General features: G+C 50.0%; 1 protein-coding gene across 1 annotated transcript in view; it reads left to right on the top strand.

Moving 5' to 3' along the window:
* The window catches only part of myo10l3 (myosin X, like 3), a 206928-nt gene that overhangs the window by 79648 nt on the left and 109675 nt on the right, over positions 1 to 17605 (top strand). Inside the window, exons 13-17 of the mRNA XM_055871886.1 lie at positions 3823 to 3889; positions 4661 to 4753; positions 5132 to 5200; positions 9870 to 9952; positions 15570 to 15678. Coding sequence (XP_055727861.1) covers positions 3823 to 3889; positions 4661 to 4753; positions 5132 to 5200; positions 9870 to 9952; positions 15570 to 15678 — 421 coding nt within the window. The remainder of the gene's footprint in view (positions 1 to 3822; positions 3890 to 4660; positions 4754 to 5131; positions 5201 to 9869; positions 9953 to 15569; positions 15679 to 17605) is intronic.

Genomic DNA, 17605 nt, shown 5'->3' on the forward strand with positions numbered 1-17605 from the left:
AGTACAACAGGTCTGTTAATAGTACTTTATACTTTTACTATGGAGTACAACAGGTCTGTTACTAGTACTGTATACTATTACTATGGAGTACAACAGGTCTGTTAATAGTACTTTATACTTTTACTATGGAGTACAACAGGTCTGTTACTAGTACTGTATACTATTACTATGGAGTACAACAGGTCTGTTAATAGTACTGTATACTATTACTATGGAGTACAACAGGTATGTTACTAGTACTGTATACTATGGAGTACAACAGGTCTGTTACTAGTACTGTATACTATGGAGTACAACAGGTCTGTTACTAGTACTGTATACTATTACTATGGAGTACAACAGGTCTGTTACTAGTACTGTATACTATTACTATGGAGAACAACAGGTCTGTTAATAGTACTGTATACTATTACTATGGAGTACAACAGGTATATTACTAGTACTGTATACTATTACTATGGAGTACAACAGGTATATTACTAGTGCTGTATACTATTACTATGGAGTACAACAGGTCTGTTACTAGTACTGTATACTATTACTATGGAGAACAACAGGTCTGTTAATAGTACTGTATACTATTACTATGGAGTACAACAGGTCTGTTAATAGTACTGTATACTATTACTATGGAGTATAACAGGTCTGTTAATAGTACTGTATACTATTACTATGGAGAACAACAGGTCTGTTAATAGTACTTTATACTTTTACTATGGAGTACAACAGGTCTGTTACTAGTACTGTATACTATGGAGTACAACAGGTATGTTACTAGTACTGTATACTATGGAGTACAACAGGTCTGTTACTAGTACTGTATACTATTACTATGGAGTACAACAGGTCTGTTACTAGTACTGTATACTATTACTATGGAGTACAACAGGTCTGTTACTAGTACTGTATACTATTACTATGGAGTACAACAGGTCTGTTACTAGTACTGTATACTATTACTATGGAGAACAACAGGTCTGTTAATAGTACTGTATACTATTACTATGGAGTACAACAGGTCTGTTACTAGTACTGTATACTATGGAGTACAACAGGTCTGTTACTAGTACTGTATACTATGGAGTACAACAGGTATGTTACTAGTACTGTATACTATGGAGTACAACAGGTATATTACTAGTGCTGTATACTATTACTATGGAGTACAACAGGTCTGTTAATAGTACTGTATACTATTACTATGGAGTACAACAGGTCTGTTACTAGTACTGTATACTATGGAGTACAACAGGTCTGTTACTAGTACTGTATACTATGGAGAACAACAGGTATGTTACTAGTACTGTATAATATTACTATGGAGTACAACAGGTCTGTTACTAGTACTGTATACTATTACTATGGAGTACAACAGGTCTGTTAATAGTACTGTATACTATTACTATGGAGTACAACAGGTCTGTTACTAGTACTGTATACTATGGAGTACAACAGGTATGTTACTAGTACTGTATACTATGGAGTACAACAGGTCTGTTACTAGTACTGTATACTATTACTATGGAGTACAACAGGTCTGTTACTAGTACTGTATACTATTACTATGGAGTACAACACGTCTGTTACTAGTACTGTATACTATGGAGTACAACAGGTATGTTACTAGTACTGTATACTATTACTATGGAGTACAACAGGTCTGTTAATAGTACTGTATACTATTACTATGGAGTACAACAGGTCTGTTACTAGTACTGTATACTATTACTATGGAGTATAACAGGTCTGTTAATAGTACTGTATACTATTACTATGGAGTACAACAGGTCTGTTACTAGTACTGTATACTATTACTATGGAGAACAACAGGTCTGTTAATAGTACTGTATACTATTACTATGGAGTACAACAGGTCTGTTAATAGTACTGTATACTATTACTATGGAGTATAACAGGTCTGTTAATAGTACTGTATACTATTACTATGGAGTACAACAGGTCTGTTACTAGTACTGTATACTATGGAGTACAACAGGTCTGTTAATAGTACTGTATACTATTACTATGAAGTACAACAGGTATATTACTAGTACTGTATACTATTACTATGAAGTACAACAGGTATATTACTAGTACTGTATAATATTACTATGGAGTACAACAGGTCTGTTAATAGACAGCTGGACTACAACAGGTCTGTTAGCAGATTGGCAATCACAGTTCCTAGAGAGAAGATATATTGGCTGCCTCTGAAATTGTGTCGTATTCCCCATCGGACTGGTCACAAGTAGTGCACTATACAGGGAATAGGGTGCAATTTCAGAGGCAGCTAATAGAGAGAGAGGGAACCATGTTGGGTCGTAGCTGGGGGTTGGGGTCTGGGCACCATGTTGGGTCGTAGCTGGGGGTCATAGCTGGGGGTTGGGGTCTGGGCACCATGTTGGGTCGTAGCTGGGGGTCGTAGCTGGGGGTTGGGGTCTGGGCACCATGTTGGGTCGTAGCTGGGGGTCGTAGCTGGGGGTTGGGGTCTGGGCAGCATGTTGGGTCGTAGCTGGGGGTTGGGGTCTGGGCAGCATGTTGGGTTGTAGCTGGGGGTCATAGCTGGCGGTTGGGGTCTGGGCACCATGTTGGGTCGTAGCTGGGGGTCGTAGCTGGGGGTTGGGGTCTGGGCAGCATGTTGGGTCGTAGCTGGGGGTTGGGGTCTGTGCACCATGTTGGGTCGTAGCTGGGGGTCGTAGCTGGGGGTTGGGGTCTGGGCACCATGTTGGGTCGTAGCTGGGGGTCGTGGGTTGGGGTCTGGGCACCATGTTGGGTCGTAGCTGGGGGTCGTAGCTGGGGGTTGGGGTCTGGGCAGCATGTTGGGTCGTAGCTGGGGGTTGGGGTCTGGGGGTCGTAGCTGGGGGTTGGGGTCTGGGCAGCATGTTGGGTCGTAGCTGGGGGTTGGGGTCTGGGCACCATATTGGGTCGTAGCTGGGGGTTGGGGTCTGGGCAGCATGTTGGGTCGTAGCTGGGGGTTGGAGTCTGGGCAGCATGTTGGGTCATAGCTGGGGGTCGTAGTTGGGGTCTGGGAACCATGTTGGGTCGTAGCTGGGGGTTGGGGTCTGGGCAGCATGTTGGGTCGTAGCTGGGGGTTGGGGTCTGGGCAGAATGTTGGGTCGTAGCTGGGGGTCGTAGCTGGGGGTTGGGGTCTGGGCACCATGTTGGGTCGTAGCTGGGGGTTGGGGTCTGGGCACCATGTTGGGTCGTAGCTGGGGGTTGGGGTCTGGGCAGCATGTTGGGTCGTAGCTGGGGGTTGGAGTCTGGGCAGCATGTTGGGTTGTAGCTGGGGGTCGTAGCTGGGGGTTGGGGTCTGGGCAGCATGTTGGGTCGTAGCTGGGGGTTGGAGTCTGGGCACCGTGTTGGGTCGTAGCTGGGGGTTGGGGTCTGGGCAGCATGTTGGGTCGTAGCTGGGGGTTGGGGTCTGGGCAGCATGTTGGGTCCTAGCTGGGGGTCGCAGCTGGGGGTTGGGGTCTGGGCAGCACTGCCAGAGAGGGAACCATGTTGGGTCGTAGCTGGGGGTCGTAGCTGGGGGTTGGAGTCTGGGCACCATGTTGGGTCGTAGCTGGGGGTCGTAGCTGGGGGTCGTAGCTGGGGGTTGGAGTCTGGGCACCATGTTGGGTCGAAGCTGGGGGTCGTAGCTGGGGGTCGTAGCTGGGGGTTGCCAGATGTTTACAATGGGAACACAGTTATGTTCTAGAACAGACCTACCAGCATTTAGCCAGCAGCCTGGTCACAGCTCATTTCATCACATCAACCTGTGGACAATACAGCCCTTGTGTCTGCCTTACTGTGTGTGTGTGTGTGTGTGTGTGTGTTCCTCAGAGAGGGAATCCAGTGGGAAGCCATAGACTGGATGGATAATGCAGAGTGTCTGGACCTCATAGAGAAGGTAGGTAAACGGTGTAACCAACCCCGGACGACTAGACACATGACCTGATGACCTTGGTACAGTGGAGTCCGAGGCTAAGACATGAAAATACAACTGTATGGCTACCACACAGCAGTGGTGGGGGTTTGGCGTCGACATGACGACACATAAGCAGAAAATAACCTCGAGGCTGCTGTAAAATATGTCTGTTTCTGAGGCGGTTTTGCTTCTGCTGGTCCTGGGGCCTTTAAGGTCACCGGCACCATGAACTTTGACCTTTTGTTTAACTAGGCAAGTCAGTTAAGGTCAAATTCTTATTTACAATGACGGCCTGCCCCGGCCAAACCCGGACGACGCCGGGCCAATTGTGCGCCAGCCTTATGGGACTCCCAATCACGGCCTGGATTTGAACCAGGGACTGTAGTGACACCTCTTGCGCTGAGATGCAGTGCCTTAGACCGCTGCGCCACTCGGGAGCCCAGTACCAGGACATTTTAGCCTTACACCGGGTTCCCTCGGGTTCCCTCTGCCAGGAATCTGAAACGTGATTGCAAGTGGATGATTCCAGCCAGCCAATAACCCAGAGCGCATCAAAATCCACCTATCTATCTTTAGCTCAGTATTTGATATATATATATATATATAGCTCAGTATTTGATAGTCATTATTGCTAATCTTTATCAAGGATCCCACTGTAGATGTATTTGTCTTTGTTGTCATTATGGCCTTGAGCCTCATACCAGGCTTCTCTGTGAACTGTTAGTCTCCTCTTCCTCCTCTTCCTCCTGGTAGAAACTGGGCATGCTGGCTCTGATCAACGAGGAGAGTCGCTTCCCTAAAGGCACCGACTACACCCTGCTAGAGAAACTACACAGTAGACACGCTGTGAGTACACACACACACACACACACACACAGTGACACACACGCAGACACACAGACACACAGACACACGGACACACGGACACACACACACACACACAGAGAGACACACACACAGACCGCTGTAAAGGAAATTCTTCCCCAGACCACAAAGAATGAATCTGTCCTGACTGTCTTCGATGCAGATCAGAGCAGAAACGTCTTCTCTCACGCACAGCAACAGCAGTGAAATGTGATCCGCTTTTCTCAGACCTAATGAACATTGTTATGCTGCAGGAAACAGGAGAAATGCAGAGATCTTCATGTGATGTCGATGCCAGCTCTCTGTCCTATGACTGCTAAGTCATGTGTTATAACCTGCTGTCTCTCTCTCTCTCTCCAGACTAACCAGTACTACATGAAGCCCAGAGTGGCGGATCACCAGTTTGGCATCAAGCACTATGCTGGAGAGGTAAATTACCTTCAAGGAGCTCAACACTTGAGAAGGATACCTCTGTCTCTCTCCGTGTGTGTGTGTGTGTGTGTGTGTCTTTCACACACCAGGAGGGGGTTTATGTAATGGACTGTGAAACACACTGGTCGGGCATGTCGCCAGGCAACTAGGCTGAAGGAGGGCTCCTCTTTCACTAATTAGCCCAGGCTATGGGGGCTGGATCATGAGCCCTGCCAAGAGTCAGGCGTGCCAGGCCCCAGGGACAGAGAGGGGGGGGGGGGGGGGGGGCTGTTGTTTCAGGGACAGAGAGGGGGGGGGGGGGGGGCTGTTGTTTCAGGGACAGAGAGGGGGGGGGGGGGGGCTGTTGTTTCAGGGACAGAGAGGGGGGAGGCTGTTGTTTCAGGGACAGAGAGGGGGGAGGCTGTTGTTTCAGGGACAGAGAGGGGGGGGGCTGTTGTTTCAGGGACAGAGAGGGGGGGGGGGCTGTTGTTTCAGGGACAGAGAGGGGGGAGGCTGTTGTTTCAGGGACAGAGAGGGGGGGCTGTTGTTTCAGGGACAGAGAGGGGGGGGGGCTGTTGTTTCAGGGACAGAGAGGGGGGAGGCTGTTGTTTCAGGGACAGAGAGGGGGGGAGGGGGGGCTGTTGTTTCAGGGACAGAGAGGGGGGGGGGCTGTTGTTTCAGGGACAGAGAGGGGGGAGGCTGTTGTCTCAGGGACAGAGAGGGGGGGAGGGGGGGCTGTTGTTTCAGGGACAGAGAGGGGGGGGGCTGTTGTTTCAGGGACAGAGAGGGGGGGAGGGGGGGCTGTTGTTTCAGGGACAGAGAGGGGGGGGGGGCTGTTGTTTCAGGGACAGAGAGGGGGGGGGGGGGAGGCTGTTGTTTCAGGGACCGAGAGGGGGGGGGCTGTTGTTTCAGGGACAGAGAGGGGGGGGGGCTGTTGTTTCAGGGACAGAGAGGGGGGGGGGCTGTTGTTTCAGGGACAGAGAGGGGGGGAGGGGGGGCTGTTGTTTCAGGGACAGAGAGGGGGGGGGGGCTGTTGTTTCAGGGACAGAGAGGGGGGGGGGGGAGGCTGTTGTTTCAGGGACCGAGAGGGGGGGGGGCTGTTGTTTCAGGGACAGAGAGGGGGGGGGGGCTGTTGTTTCAGGGACAGAGAGGGGGGGGGGGCTGTTGTTTCAGGGACAGAGAGGGGGGGAGGGGGGGCTGTTGTTTCAGGGACAGAGAGGGGGGGGGGGGGGAGGCTGTTGTTTCAGGGACAGAGAGGGGGGGGCTGTTGTTTCAGGGACAGAGAGGGGGGGGGGGCTGTTGTTTCAGGGACAGAGAGGGGGGGGGGGGGGAAGGCTGTTGTTTCAGGGACAGAGAGGGGGGGGGGGCTGTTGTTTCAGGGACAGAGAGGGGGGGGGGCTGTTGTTTCAGGGACAGAGAGGGGGGGGGGCTGTTTCAGGGACAGAGAGGGGGGGGGGAGGCTGTTGTTTCAGGGACAGAGAGGGGGGGGGGGCTGTTGTTTCAGGGACAGAGAGGGGGGGGGGGGCTGTTGTTTCAGGGACAGAGAGGGGGGGGGGGGAGGCTGTTGTTTCAGGGACAGAGAGGGGGGGAGGCTGTTGTTTCAGGGACAGAGAGGGGGGGGGGGCTGTTGTTTCAGGGACAGAGAGGGGGGGAGGGGGGGCTGTTGTTTCAGGGACAGAGATGGGGGGGGGGGCTGTTGTTTCAGGGACAGAGAGGGGGGGGGGGGCTGTTTCAGGGACAGAGAGGGGGGGGGGGGAGGCTGTTGTTTCAGGGACAGAGAGGGGGGGGGGGCTGTTGTTTCAGGGACAGAGAGGGGGGAGGCTGTTGTTTCAGGGACAGAGAGGGGGGGGGGGGCTGTTTCAGGGACAGAGAGGGGGGGGGGAGGCTGTTGTTTCAGGGACAGAGAGGGGGGGAGGCTGTTGTTTCAGGGACAGAGAGGGGGGGGAGGGGGGGCTGTTGTTTCAGGGACAGAGAGGGGGGGGAGGGGGGGCTGTTGTTTCAGGGACAGAGAGGGGGGGGGGGCTGTTGTTTCAGGGACAGAGAGGGGGGGAGGGGGGGCTGTTGTTTCAGGGACAGAGAGGGGGGGAGGGGGGGCTGTTGTTTCAGGGACAGAGAGGGGGGGAGGGGGGGCTGTTGTTTCAGGGACAGAGAGGGGGGGGGAGGCTGTTGTTTCAGGGACAGAGAGGGGGGGGGGGAGGCTGTTGTTTCAGGGACAGAGAGGGGGGGGCTGTTGTTTCAGGGACAGAGAGGGGGGGGGGGGGCTGTTGTTTCAGGGACAGAGAGGGGGGAGGCTGTTGTTTCAGGGACAGAGAGGGGGGGGGGGAGGCTGTTGTTTCAGGGACAGAGAGGGGGGAGGCTGTTGTTTCAGGGACAGAGAGGGGGGGAGGGGAGGCTGTTGTTTCAGGGACAGAGAGGGGGGGAGGGGGGGCTGTTGTTTCAGGGACAGAGAGGGGGGGAGGGGAGGCTGTTGTTTCAGGGACAGAGAGGGGGGAGGCTGTTGTTTCAGGGACAGAGAGGGGGGGGGGGGGGGCTGTTGTTTCAGGGACAGAGAGGGGGGGGGGGGGGGGGTTGTTGTCTCAGGGACAGAGAGGGGGGGAGGCTGTTGTCTCAGGGACAGAGAGGGGGGGGGGGGAGGCTGTTGTTTCAGGGACAGAGAGGGGGGGGGGGGGGGGCTGTTGTTTCAGGGACAGAGAGGGGGGGGGGGGGGCTGTTGTTTCAGGGACAGAGAGGGGGGGGGGGGGCTGTTGTTTAAGGAACAGAGAGGGGGGGGGGCTGTTTAAGGAACAGAGAGGGGGGGAGGCTGTTTCAGGGACAGAGAGGGGGGGAGGCTGTTGTTTCAGGGACAGAGAGGGGGGGGGGGGGGGGGCGGTGGAGCCATGGTGATTCCTGTCCCTCCTCTCCCCAGACCCCAACTCCCCTAGGAGAGGAGACTGTGGAGCCATGGTGATTCCTGTCCCTCTCCCCAGACCCCAACTCCCCTAGGAGAGGAGACTGTGGAGCCATGGTGATTCCTGTCCCTCCTCTCCCTAGACCCCAACTCCCCTAGGAGAGGAGACTGTGGAGCCATGGTGATTCCTGTCCCTCCTCTCCCCAGACCCCAACTCCCCTAGGAGAGGAGGCTGTGGAGCCATGGTGATTCCTGTCCCTCCTCTCCCCAGACCCCAACTCCCCTAGGAGAGGAGACTGTGGAGCCATGGTGATTCCTGTCCCTCCTCTCCCTAGACCCCAACTCCCCTAGGAGAGGAGGCTGTGGAGCCACGGTGATTCCTGTCCCTCCTCTCCCCAGACCCCAACTCCCCTAGGAGAGGAGGCTGTGGAGCCATGGTGATTCCTGTCCCTCCTCTCCCCAGACCCCAACTCCCCTAGGAGAGGAGGCTGTGGAGCCACGGTGATTCCTGTCCCTCCTCTCCCCAGACCCCAACTCCCCTAGGAGAGGAGGCTGTGGAGCCACGGTGATTCCTGTCCCTCTCCCCAGACCCCAACTCCCCTAGGAGAGGAGGCTGTGGAGCCATGGTGATTCCTGTCCCTCCTCTCCCCAGACCCCAACTCCCCTAGGAGAGGAGGCTGTGGAGCCATGGTGATTCCTGTCCCTCTCCCCAGACCCCAACTCCCCTAGGAGAGGAGGCTGTGGAGCCATGGTGATTCCTGTCCCTCTCCCCAGACCCCAACTCCCCTAGGAGAGGAGACTGTGGAGCCATGGTGATTCCTGTCCCTCCTCTCCCCAGACCCCAACTCCCCTAGGAGAGGAGGCTGTGGAGCCATGGTGATTCCTGTCCCTCCTCTCCCCAGACCCCAACTCCCCTAGGAGAGGAGGCTGTGGAGCCATGGTGATTCCTGTCCCTCTCCCCAGACCCCAACTCCCCTAGGAGAGGAGGCTGTGGAGCCATGGTGATTCCTGTCCCTCTCCCCAGACCCCAACTCCCCTAGGAGAGGAGACTGTGGAGCCATGGTGATTCCTGTCCCTCCTCTCCCCAGACCCCAACTCCCCTAGGAGAGGAGGCTGTGGAGCCACGGTGATTCCTGTCCCTCCTCTCCCCAGACCCCAACTCCCCTAGGAGAGGAGGCTGTGGAGCCATGGTGATTCCTGTCCCTCTCCCCAGACCCCAACTCCCCTGCTGCCCAGGGCTTGGTGTTATCTGAAAAGGCTCTGTTAGTTCACATGGAGGACAGTCACATCCTTCAGTAGATTTATCCAACTGTAATTTAGTGGTTATTTCATCATAAACAACACAAGGTGAAATAGTAACCCCTGAAGTCCTATGTCTATAACCCTCAGTGTCCTCATCCGAGGCGAAGCTGTACCGTCATTAAACTCATAAGCACGTCTCTGTCATGGGTCATTTTCTATATGGCTATAGATGTACAAGGAATGTGTCCATGTAATCAATACCTCTGTCTACGCTTACTGGCCTGGGCCAGGCGAGCAGTACTTTAGTAGTAGGGAGGAATCCACTGCTGCTACGCTGTTAAGACCAGGGGCCGAGTAACTGTCAACAGGTGACTGTCTTAACACAGCAGACGACTCCTCTCACCTGCTCTTAGCCGTACTCTCGCTGAGCTTCAGATCAGGCCGGCGATCATTCTCTTTCAGCATGTGTAACGTGGCCCCGGTGAACATACAGTAACATCCGCTGTCCTGTCCCCTGTCAGGTCGAAAGAACTGACACATGTCCCCACTCTCTGTCAGGTTCTGTATGACGTCAGAGGGGTCCTGCAGAAGAACAGAGACACCTTCAGAGATGACGTCTTGAACATGCTCAAAGACAGCAGGTGTGTGTGTGTGTGTGTGTGTGTGTGTGTGTGTGTGTGTGTGTGTGTGTGTGTGTGTGTGTGTGTGTGGTTCCCTGGTCATGGAACAGCTACTCGATGTTCCTCTGACTCGAATAAACAATCACAACAACCCACAAAGTCTGACCCTGTACTAAAGTCACTCCACTGTGTTAATGTACTCTGACCCTGTACTAAAGTCATTCCACTGTGTTAATGTACTCTGACCCGGTACTAAAGTCACTCCACTGTGTACATGTACTCTGACCCTGTACTAAAGTCACTCCACTGTGTTAATGTACTCTGACTCTGTACTAAAGTCACTCCACTGTGTTAATGTACTCTGACCCTGTACTAAAGTCACTCCACTGTGTTAATGTACTCTGACTCTGTACTAAAGTCACTCCACTGTGTTAATGTACTCTGACCATGTACTAAAGTCACTCCACTGTGTTAATCTACAGAGTAATACACTCTGACCCTGTACTAAAGTAACTCCACTGTGTTAATGTACTCTGACTCTGTACTAAAGTCACTCCACTGTGTTAATGTACTCTGTACTAAAGTCACTCCACTGTGTTAATGTACTCTGACCCTGTACTAAAGTCACTCCACTGTGTTAATGTACTCTGACCCTGTACTAAAGTCACTCCACTGTGTTAATGTACAGAGTAATACCCTCTGACCCTGTACTAAAGTCACTCCACTGTGTTAATGTACTTTGACCCTGTACTAAAGTCACTCCACTATGTTAATGTACTCGGACCCTGTACGAAAGTCACTCCACTGTGTTAATGTATAGAGTAATACACTCTGACTCGGTACTAAAGTCACTCCACTGTGTTAATGTATAGAGTAATACCCTCTGACCCGGTACTAAAGTCACTCCACTGTGTTAATGTACAGAGTAATACCCTCTGTCCCTGTACTAAAGTCACTCCACTGTGTTAATGTACTCTGACCCGGTACTAAAGTCACTCCACTGTGTTAATGTACTCTGACCCTGTACTAAAGTCACTCCACTGTGTTAATGTACTCTGACCCGGTACTAAAGTCACTCCACTGTGTTAATGTACTCTGACCCGGTACTAAAGTCACTCCACTGTGTTAATGTACTCTGACCCTGTACTAAAGTCACTCCACTGTGTTAATGTACTCTGACTCTGTACTAAAGTCACTCCACTGTGTTAATGTACTCTGACCCTGTACTAAAGTCACTCCACTGTGTTAATGTACTCTGACTCTGTACTAAAGTTACTCCACTGTGTTAATGTACTCTGACCATGTACTAAAGTCACTCCACTGTGTTAATCTACAGAGTAATACACTCTGACCCTGTACTAAAGTAACTCCACTGTGTTAATGTACTCTGACTCTGTACTAAAGTCACTCCACTGTGTTAATGTACTCTGTACTAAAGTCACTCCACTGTGTTAATGTACTCTGACCCTGTACTAAAGTCACTCCACTGTGTTAATGTACTCTGACCCTGTACTAAAGTCACTCCACTGTGTTAATGTACAGAGTAATACCCTCTGACCCTGTACTAAAGTCACTCCACTGTGTTAATGTACTCTGACCCTGTACTAAAGTCACTCCACTGTGTTAATGTACTCTGACTCTGTACTAAAGTCACTCCACTGTGTTAATGTACTCTGACCATGTACTAAAGTCACTCCACTGTGTTAATCTACAGAGTAATACACTCTGACCCTGTACTAAAGTAACTCCACTGTGTTAATGTACTCTAACCCTGTACTAAAGTCACTCCACTCTGTTAATGTACTCTGACCCTGTACTAAAGTCACTCCACTGTGTTAATGTACTCTGACCCTGTACTAAATTCACTCCACTGTGTTAATGTACTCTGACCCTGTACTAAAGTCACTCCACTGTGTTAATGTACTCTGACTCTGTACTAAAGTCACTCCACTGTGTTAATGTACTCTGTACTAAAGTCACTCCACTGTGTTAATGTACTCTGACCCTGTACTAAAGTCACTCCACTGTGTTAATGTACTATGACCCTGTACTAAAGTCACTCCACTGTGTTAATGTACAGAGTAATACCCTCTGACCCTGTACTAAAGTCACTCCACTGTGTTAATGTACTCTGACCCTGTACTAAAGTCACTCCACTATGTTAATGTACTCTGACCCTGTACTAAAGTCACTCCACTGTGTTAATGTATAGAGTAATACACTCTGACCCGGTACTAAAGTCACTCCACTGTGTTAATGTATAGAGTAATACCCTCTGACCCGGTACTAAAGTCACTCCACTGTGTTAATGTACAGAGTAATACCCTCTGACCCTGTACTAAAGTCACTCCACTGTGTTAATGTACTCTGACCCTGTACTAAAGTCACTCCACTATGTTAATGTACTCTGACCCTGTACTAAAGTCACTCCACTGTGTTAATGTACTCTGACCCTGTACTAAAGTCACTCCACTGTGTTAATGTATAGAGTAATACACTCTGACCCGGTACTAAAGTCACTCCACTGTGTTAATGTACTCTGACCCTGTACTAAAGTCACTCCACTGTGTTAATGTACTCTGACCCTGTACTAAAGTCACTTCACTGTGTTAATGTACTCTGACCCTGTACTAAAGTCACTCCACTGTGTTAATGTACTCTGACCCTGTACTAAAGTCACTCCACTGTGTTAATGTACTCTGACTCTGTACTAAAGTCACTCCACTGTGTTAATGTACTCTGACCCTGTACTAAAGTCACTCCACTGTGTTAATGTGCTCTGACCCGGTACTAAAGTCACTCCACTGTGTTAATGTACTCTGACCCTGTACTAAAGTCACTCCACTGTGTTAATGTATAGAGTAATACCCTCTGACCCGGTACTAAAGTCACTCCACTGTGTTAATGTACTCTGACCCTGTACTAAAGTCACTCCACTGTGTTAATGTACTCTGACCCGGTACTAAAGTCACTCCACTGTGTTAATACCCTCTGACCCTGTACTAAAGTCACTCCACTTTTTTAATGTATAGAGTAATACCCTGTACTAAAGTCACTCCACTGTGTTAATGTACTCTGACCCTGTACTAAAGTCACTCCACTGTGTTAATGTATAGAGTAATACACTCTGACCCGGTACTAAAGTCACTCCACTGTGTTAATGTACTCTGACCCTGTACTAAAGTCACTCCACTGTGTTAATGTATAGAGTAATACACTCTGACCCTGTACTAAAGTCACTCCACTGTGTTAATGTACTCTGACCCTGTACTAAAGTCACTCCACTGTGTTAATGTACTCTGACCCTGTACTAAAGTCACTCCACTATGTTAATGTACTCTGACCCTGTACTAAAGTCACTCCAGTGTGTTAATGTATAGAGTAATACACTCTGACCCGGTACTAAAGTCACTCCACTGTGTTAATGTACTCTGACCCTGTACTAAAGTCACTCCACTGTGTTAATGTACAGAGTAATACACTCTGACCCTGTACTAAAGTCACTCCACTGTGTTAATGTATAGAGTAATACCCTCTGACCCGGTACTGAAGTCACTCCACTGTGTTAATGTATAGAGTAATACCCTCTGACCCGGTACTAAAGTTACTCCACTGTGTTAATGTACAGAGTAATACCCTCTGACCCGGTACTAAAGTCACTCCACTGTGTTAATGTACTCTGACCCTGTACTAAAGTCACTCCACTGTGTTAATGTGCTCTGACCCGGTACTAAAGTCACTCCACTGTGTTAATGTACTCTGACCCTGTACTAAAGTCACTCCACTGTGTTAATACCCTCTGACCCGGTACTAAATTCACTCCACTCTGTTAATGTACAGAGTAATACCCTCTGACCCTGTACTAAAGTCACTCCACTGTGTTAATGTGCTCTGACCCGGTACTAAAGTCACTCCACTGTGTTAATGTACTCTGACCCTGTACTAAAGTCACTCCACTGTGTTAATGTACTCTGACCCTGTACTAAAGTCACTCCACTGTGTTAATACCCTCTGACCCGGTACTAAAGTCACTCCACTGTGTTAATGTACAGAGTAATACCCTCTGACCCGGTACTAAAGTCACTCCACTGTGTTAATGTACAGAGTAATACCCTCTGACCCTGTACTAAAGTCACTCCACTGTGTTAATGTATAGAGTAATACCCTCTGACCCGGTACTAAAGTCACTCCACTGTGCTAATGTACAGAGTAATACCCTCTGACCCGGTACTAAAGTCACTCCACTGTGTTAATGTACAGAGTTATACCCTCTGACCCGGTACTAAAGTCACTCCACTGTGTTAATGTACTCTGACCCTGTACTAAAGTCACTCCACTATGTTAATGTACTCTGACCCTGTACTAAAGTCACTCCACTGTGTTAATGTACTCTGACCCTGTACTAAAGTCACTCCACTGTGTTAATGTACTCTGACTCTGTACTAAAGTCACTCCACTGTGTTAATGTACTCTAACCCTGTACTAAAGTCACTCCACTGTGTTAATGTACTCTGACACTGTACTGAAGTCACTCCACTATGTTAATGTACTCTGACCCTGTACTAAAGTCACTCCACTGTGTTAATGTATAGAGTAATACACTCTGACCCGGTACTAAAGTCACTCCACTGTGTTAATGTACTCTGACCCTGTACTAAAGTCACTCCACTGTGTTAATGTACAGAGTAATAAACTCTGACCCGGTACTAAAGTCACTCCACTGTGTTAATGTACAGAGTAATACCCTCTGACCCGGTACTAAAGTCACTCCACTGTGTTAATGTACAGAGTAATACCCTGTACTAAAGTCACTCCACTGTGTTAATGTGCTCTGACCCGGTACTAAAGTCACTCCACTGTGTTAATGTACTCTGACCCTGTACTAAAGTCACTCCACTGTGTTAATGTATAGAGTAATACCCTCTGACCCGGTACTAAAGTCACTCCACTGTGTTAATGTACTCTGACCCTGTACTAAAGTCACTCCACTGTGTTAATGTACTCTGACCCGGTACTAAAGTCACTCCACTGTGTTAATACCCTCTGACCCTGTACTAAAGTCACTCCATTGTGTTAATGTATAGAGTAATACCCTGTACTAAAGTCACTCCACTATGTTAATGTACTCTGACCCTGTACTAAAGTCACTCCACTGTGTTAATGTATAGAGTAATACCCTCTGACCCTGTACTAAAGTCACTCCACTGTGTTAATGTATAGAGTAATACACTCTGACCCGGTACTAAAGTCACTCCACTGTGTTAATGTATAGAGTAATACACTCTGACCCGGTACTAAAGTCACTCCACTGTGTTAATGTATAGAGTAATACCCTCTGACCCGGTACTAAAGTCACTCCACTGTGTTAATGTACAGAGTAATACCCTCTGACCCTGTACTAAAGTTACTCCACTGTGTTAATGTATAGAGTAATACCCTCTGACCCTGTACTAAAGTCACTCCACTGTGTTAATGTACTCTGACCCGGTACTAAAGTCACTCCACTGTGTTAATGTACAGAGTAATACCCTCTGACCCTGTACTAAAGTCACTCCACTGTGTTAATGTACTCTGACCCGGTACTAAAGTCACTCCACTGTGTTTAGAGAATGTTGAACATGTTCGTTCTGTCCTTCAGGCTTGACTTCATCTATGACCTGTTTGAGCGTGTTGGGAGCAGGAACGGAGAGGAGACCCTGAAGATGGGGACGGCCAGACGAAAACCCACCGTCAGCTCTCAGTTCAGGGTGAGGACCCCTAACCCCTAACCCTAACCCCTAACCCACTGTCAGCTCTCAGTTCAGGGTGAGGACCTCTAACCCTAACCCACTGTCAGCTCTCAGTTCAGGGTGAGGACCTCTAACCTCTAACCCCTAACCCACTGTCAGCTCTCAGTTCAGGGTGAGGACCTCTAACCTCTAACCCCTAACCCTAACCCACTGTCAGCTCTCAGTTCAGGGTGAGGACCTCTAACCTCTAACCCCTAACCCTAACCCACTGTCAGCTCTCAGTTCAGGGTGAGGACCTCTAACCTCTAACCCCTAACCCTAACCCACTGTCAGCTCTCAGTTCAGGGTGAGGACCTCTAACCCCTAACCCTAACCCACTGTCAGCTCTCAGTTCAGGGTGAGGACCTCTAACCCCTAACCCTAACCCACTGTCAGCTCTCAGTTCAGGGTGAGGACCTCTAACCCCTAACCTCTAACCTCTAACCCCTAACCCACTGTCAGCTCTCAGTTCAGGGTGAGGACCCCTAACCCTTAACCCACTGTCAGCTCTCAGTTCAGGGTGAGGACCTCTAATCTCTAACCCTAACCCACTGTCAGCTCTCAGTTCAGGGTGAGGACCTCTAACCTCTAACCCTAACCCACCATCAGCTCTCAGTTCAGGGTGAGGACCTCTAACCTCTAACCCTAATCCACTGACAGCTCTCAGTTCAGGGTGAGGACCTCTAACCTCTAACCTCTAACCTCTAACCCTAATCCACTGACAGCTCTCAGTTCAGGGTGAGGACCCCTAACCCCTAACCCTAACCCACTGTCAGCTCTCAGTTCAGGGTGAGGACCTCTAACCTCTAACCCTAACCCACCGTCAGCTCTCAGTTCAGGGTGAGGACCTCTAACCTCTAACCCCTAACCCTAACCCACTGTCAGTTCTCAGTTCAGGGTGAGGACCTCTAACCTCTAACCCTAACCCACCGTCAGCTCTCAGTTCAGGGTGAGGACCTCTAACCTCTAACCCTAACCCACTGTCAGCTCTCAGTTCAGGGTGAGGACCTCTAACCCCTAACACTAACCCACTGTCAACTCTCAGTTCAGGGTGAGGACCTCTAACCTCTAACCCTAACCCACCGTCAGCTCTCAGTTCAGGGTGAGGACCTCTAACCCCTAACCCTAACCCACTGTCAGCTCTCAGTCCAGGGTGAGGACCTCTAACCCCTAACCCACTGTCAGCTCTCAGTTCAGGGTGAGGACCTCTAACCCCTAACCCTAACCCCTAACCCACCATCAGCTCTCAGTTCAGGGTGAGGACCTCTAACCCCTAACCCTAACCCACTGTCAGCTCTCAGTTCAGGGTGAGGACCTCTAACCCCTAACCCCTAACCCTTAACCCACTGTCAGCTCTCAGTTCAGGGTGAGGACCTCTAACCCCTAACCTCTAACCCTAACCCACTGTCAGCTCTCAGTTCAGGGTTAGGACCTCTAACCCCTGACCTCTAACCCTAACCCACTGTCAGCTCTCAGTTCAGGGTGAGGACCCCTAACCCCTAACCCTTAACCCACTGTCAGCTCTCAGTTCAGGGTGAGGACCTCTAACCCCTAACCCTTAACCCACTGTCAGCTCTCAGTTCAGGGTGAGGACCTCTAACCTCTAACCCTAACCCACTGTCAGCTCTCAGTTCAGGGTGAGGACCTCTAACCCCTAACCTCTAACCCTAACCCACTGTCAGCTCTCAGTTCAGGGTGAGGACCCCTAACCCCTAACCCTTAACCCACTGTCAGCTCTCAGTTCAGGGTGAGGACCTCTAACCTCTAACCCTAACCCACTGTCAGCTCTCAGTTCAGGGTGAGGACCCCTAACCCCTAACCCTTAACCCACTGTCAGCTCTCAGTTCAGGGTGAGGACCTCTAACCTCTAACCCCTAACCCACCATCAGCTCTCAGTTCAGGGTGA

This window comes from Salvelinus fontinalis, chromosome 19, assembly GCF_029448725.1.
Source record: "Salvelinus fontinalis isolate EN_2023a chromosome 19, ASM2944872v1, whole genome shotgun sequence".
Classification (NCBI taxonomy): domain Eukaryota; kingdom Metazoa; phylum Chordata; class Actinopteri; order Salmoniformes; family Salmonidae; genus Salvelinus; species Salvelinus fontinalis.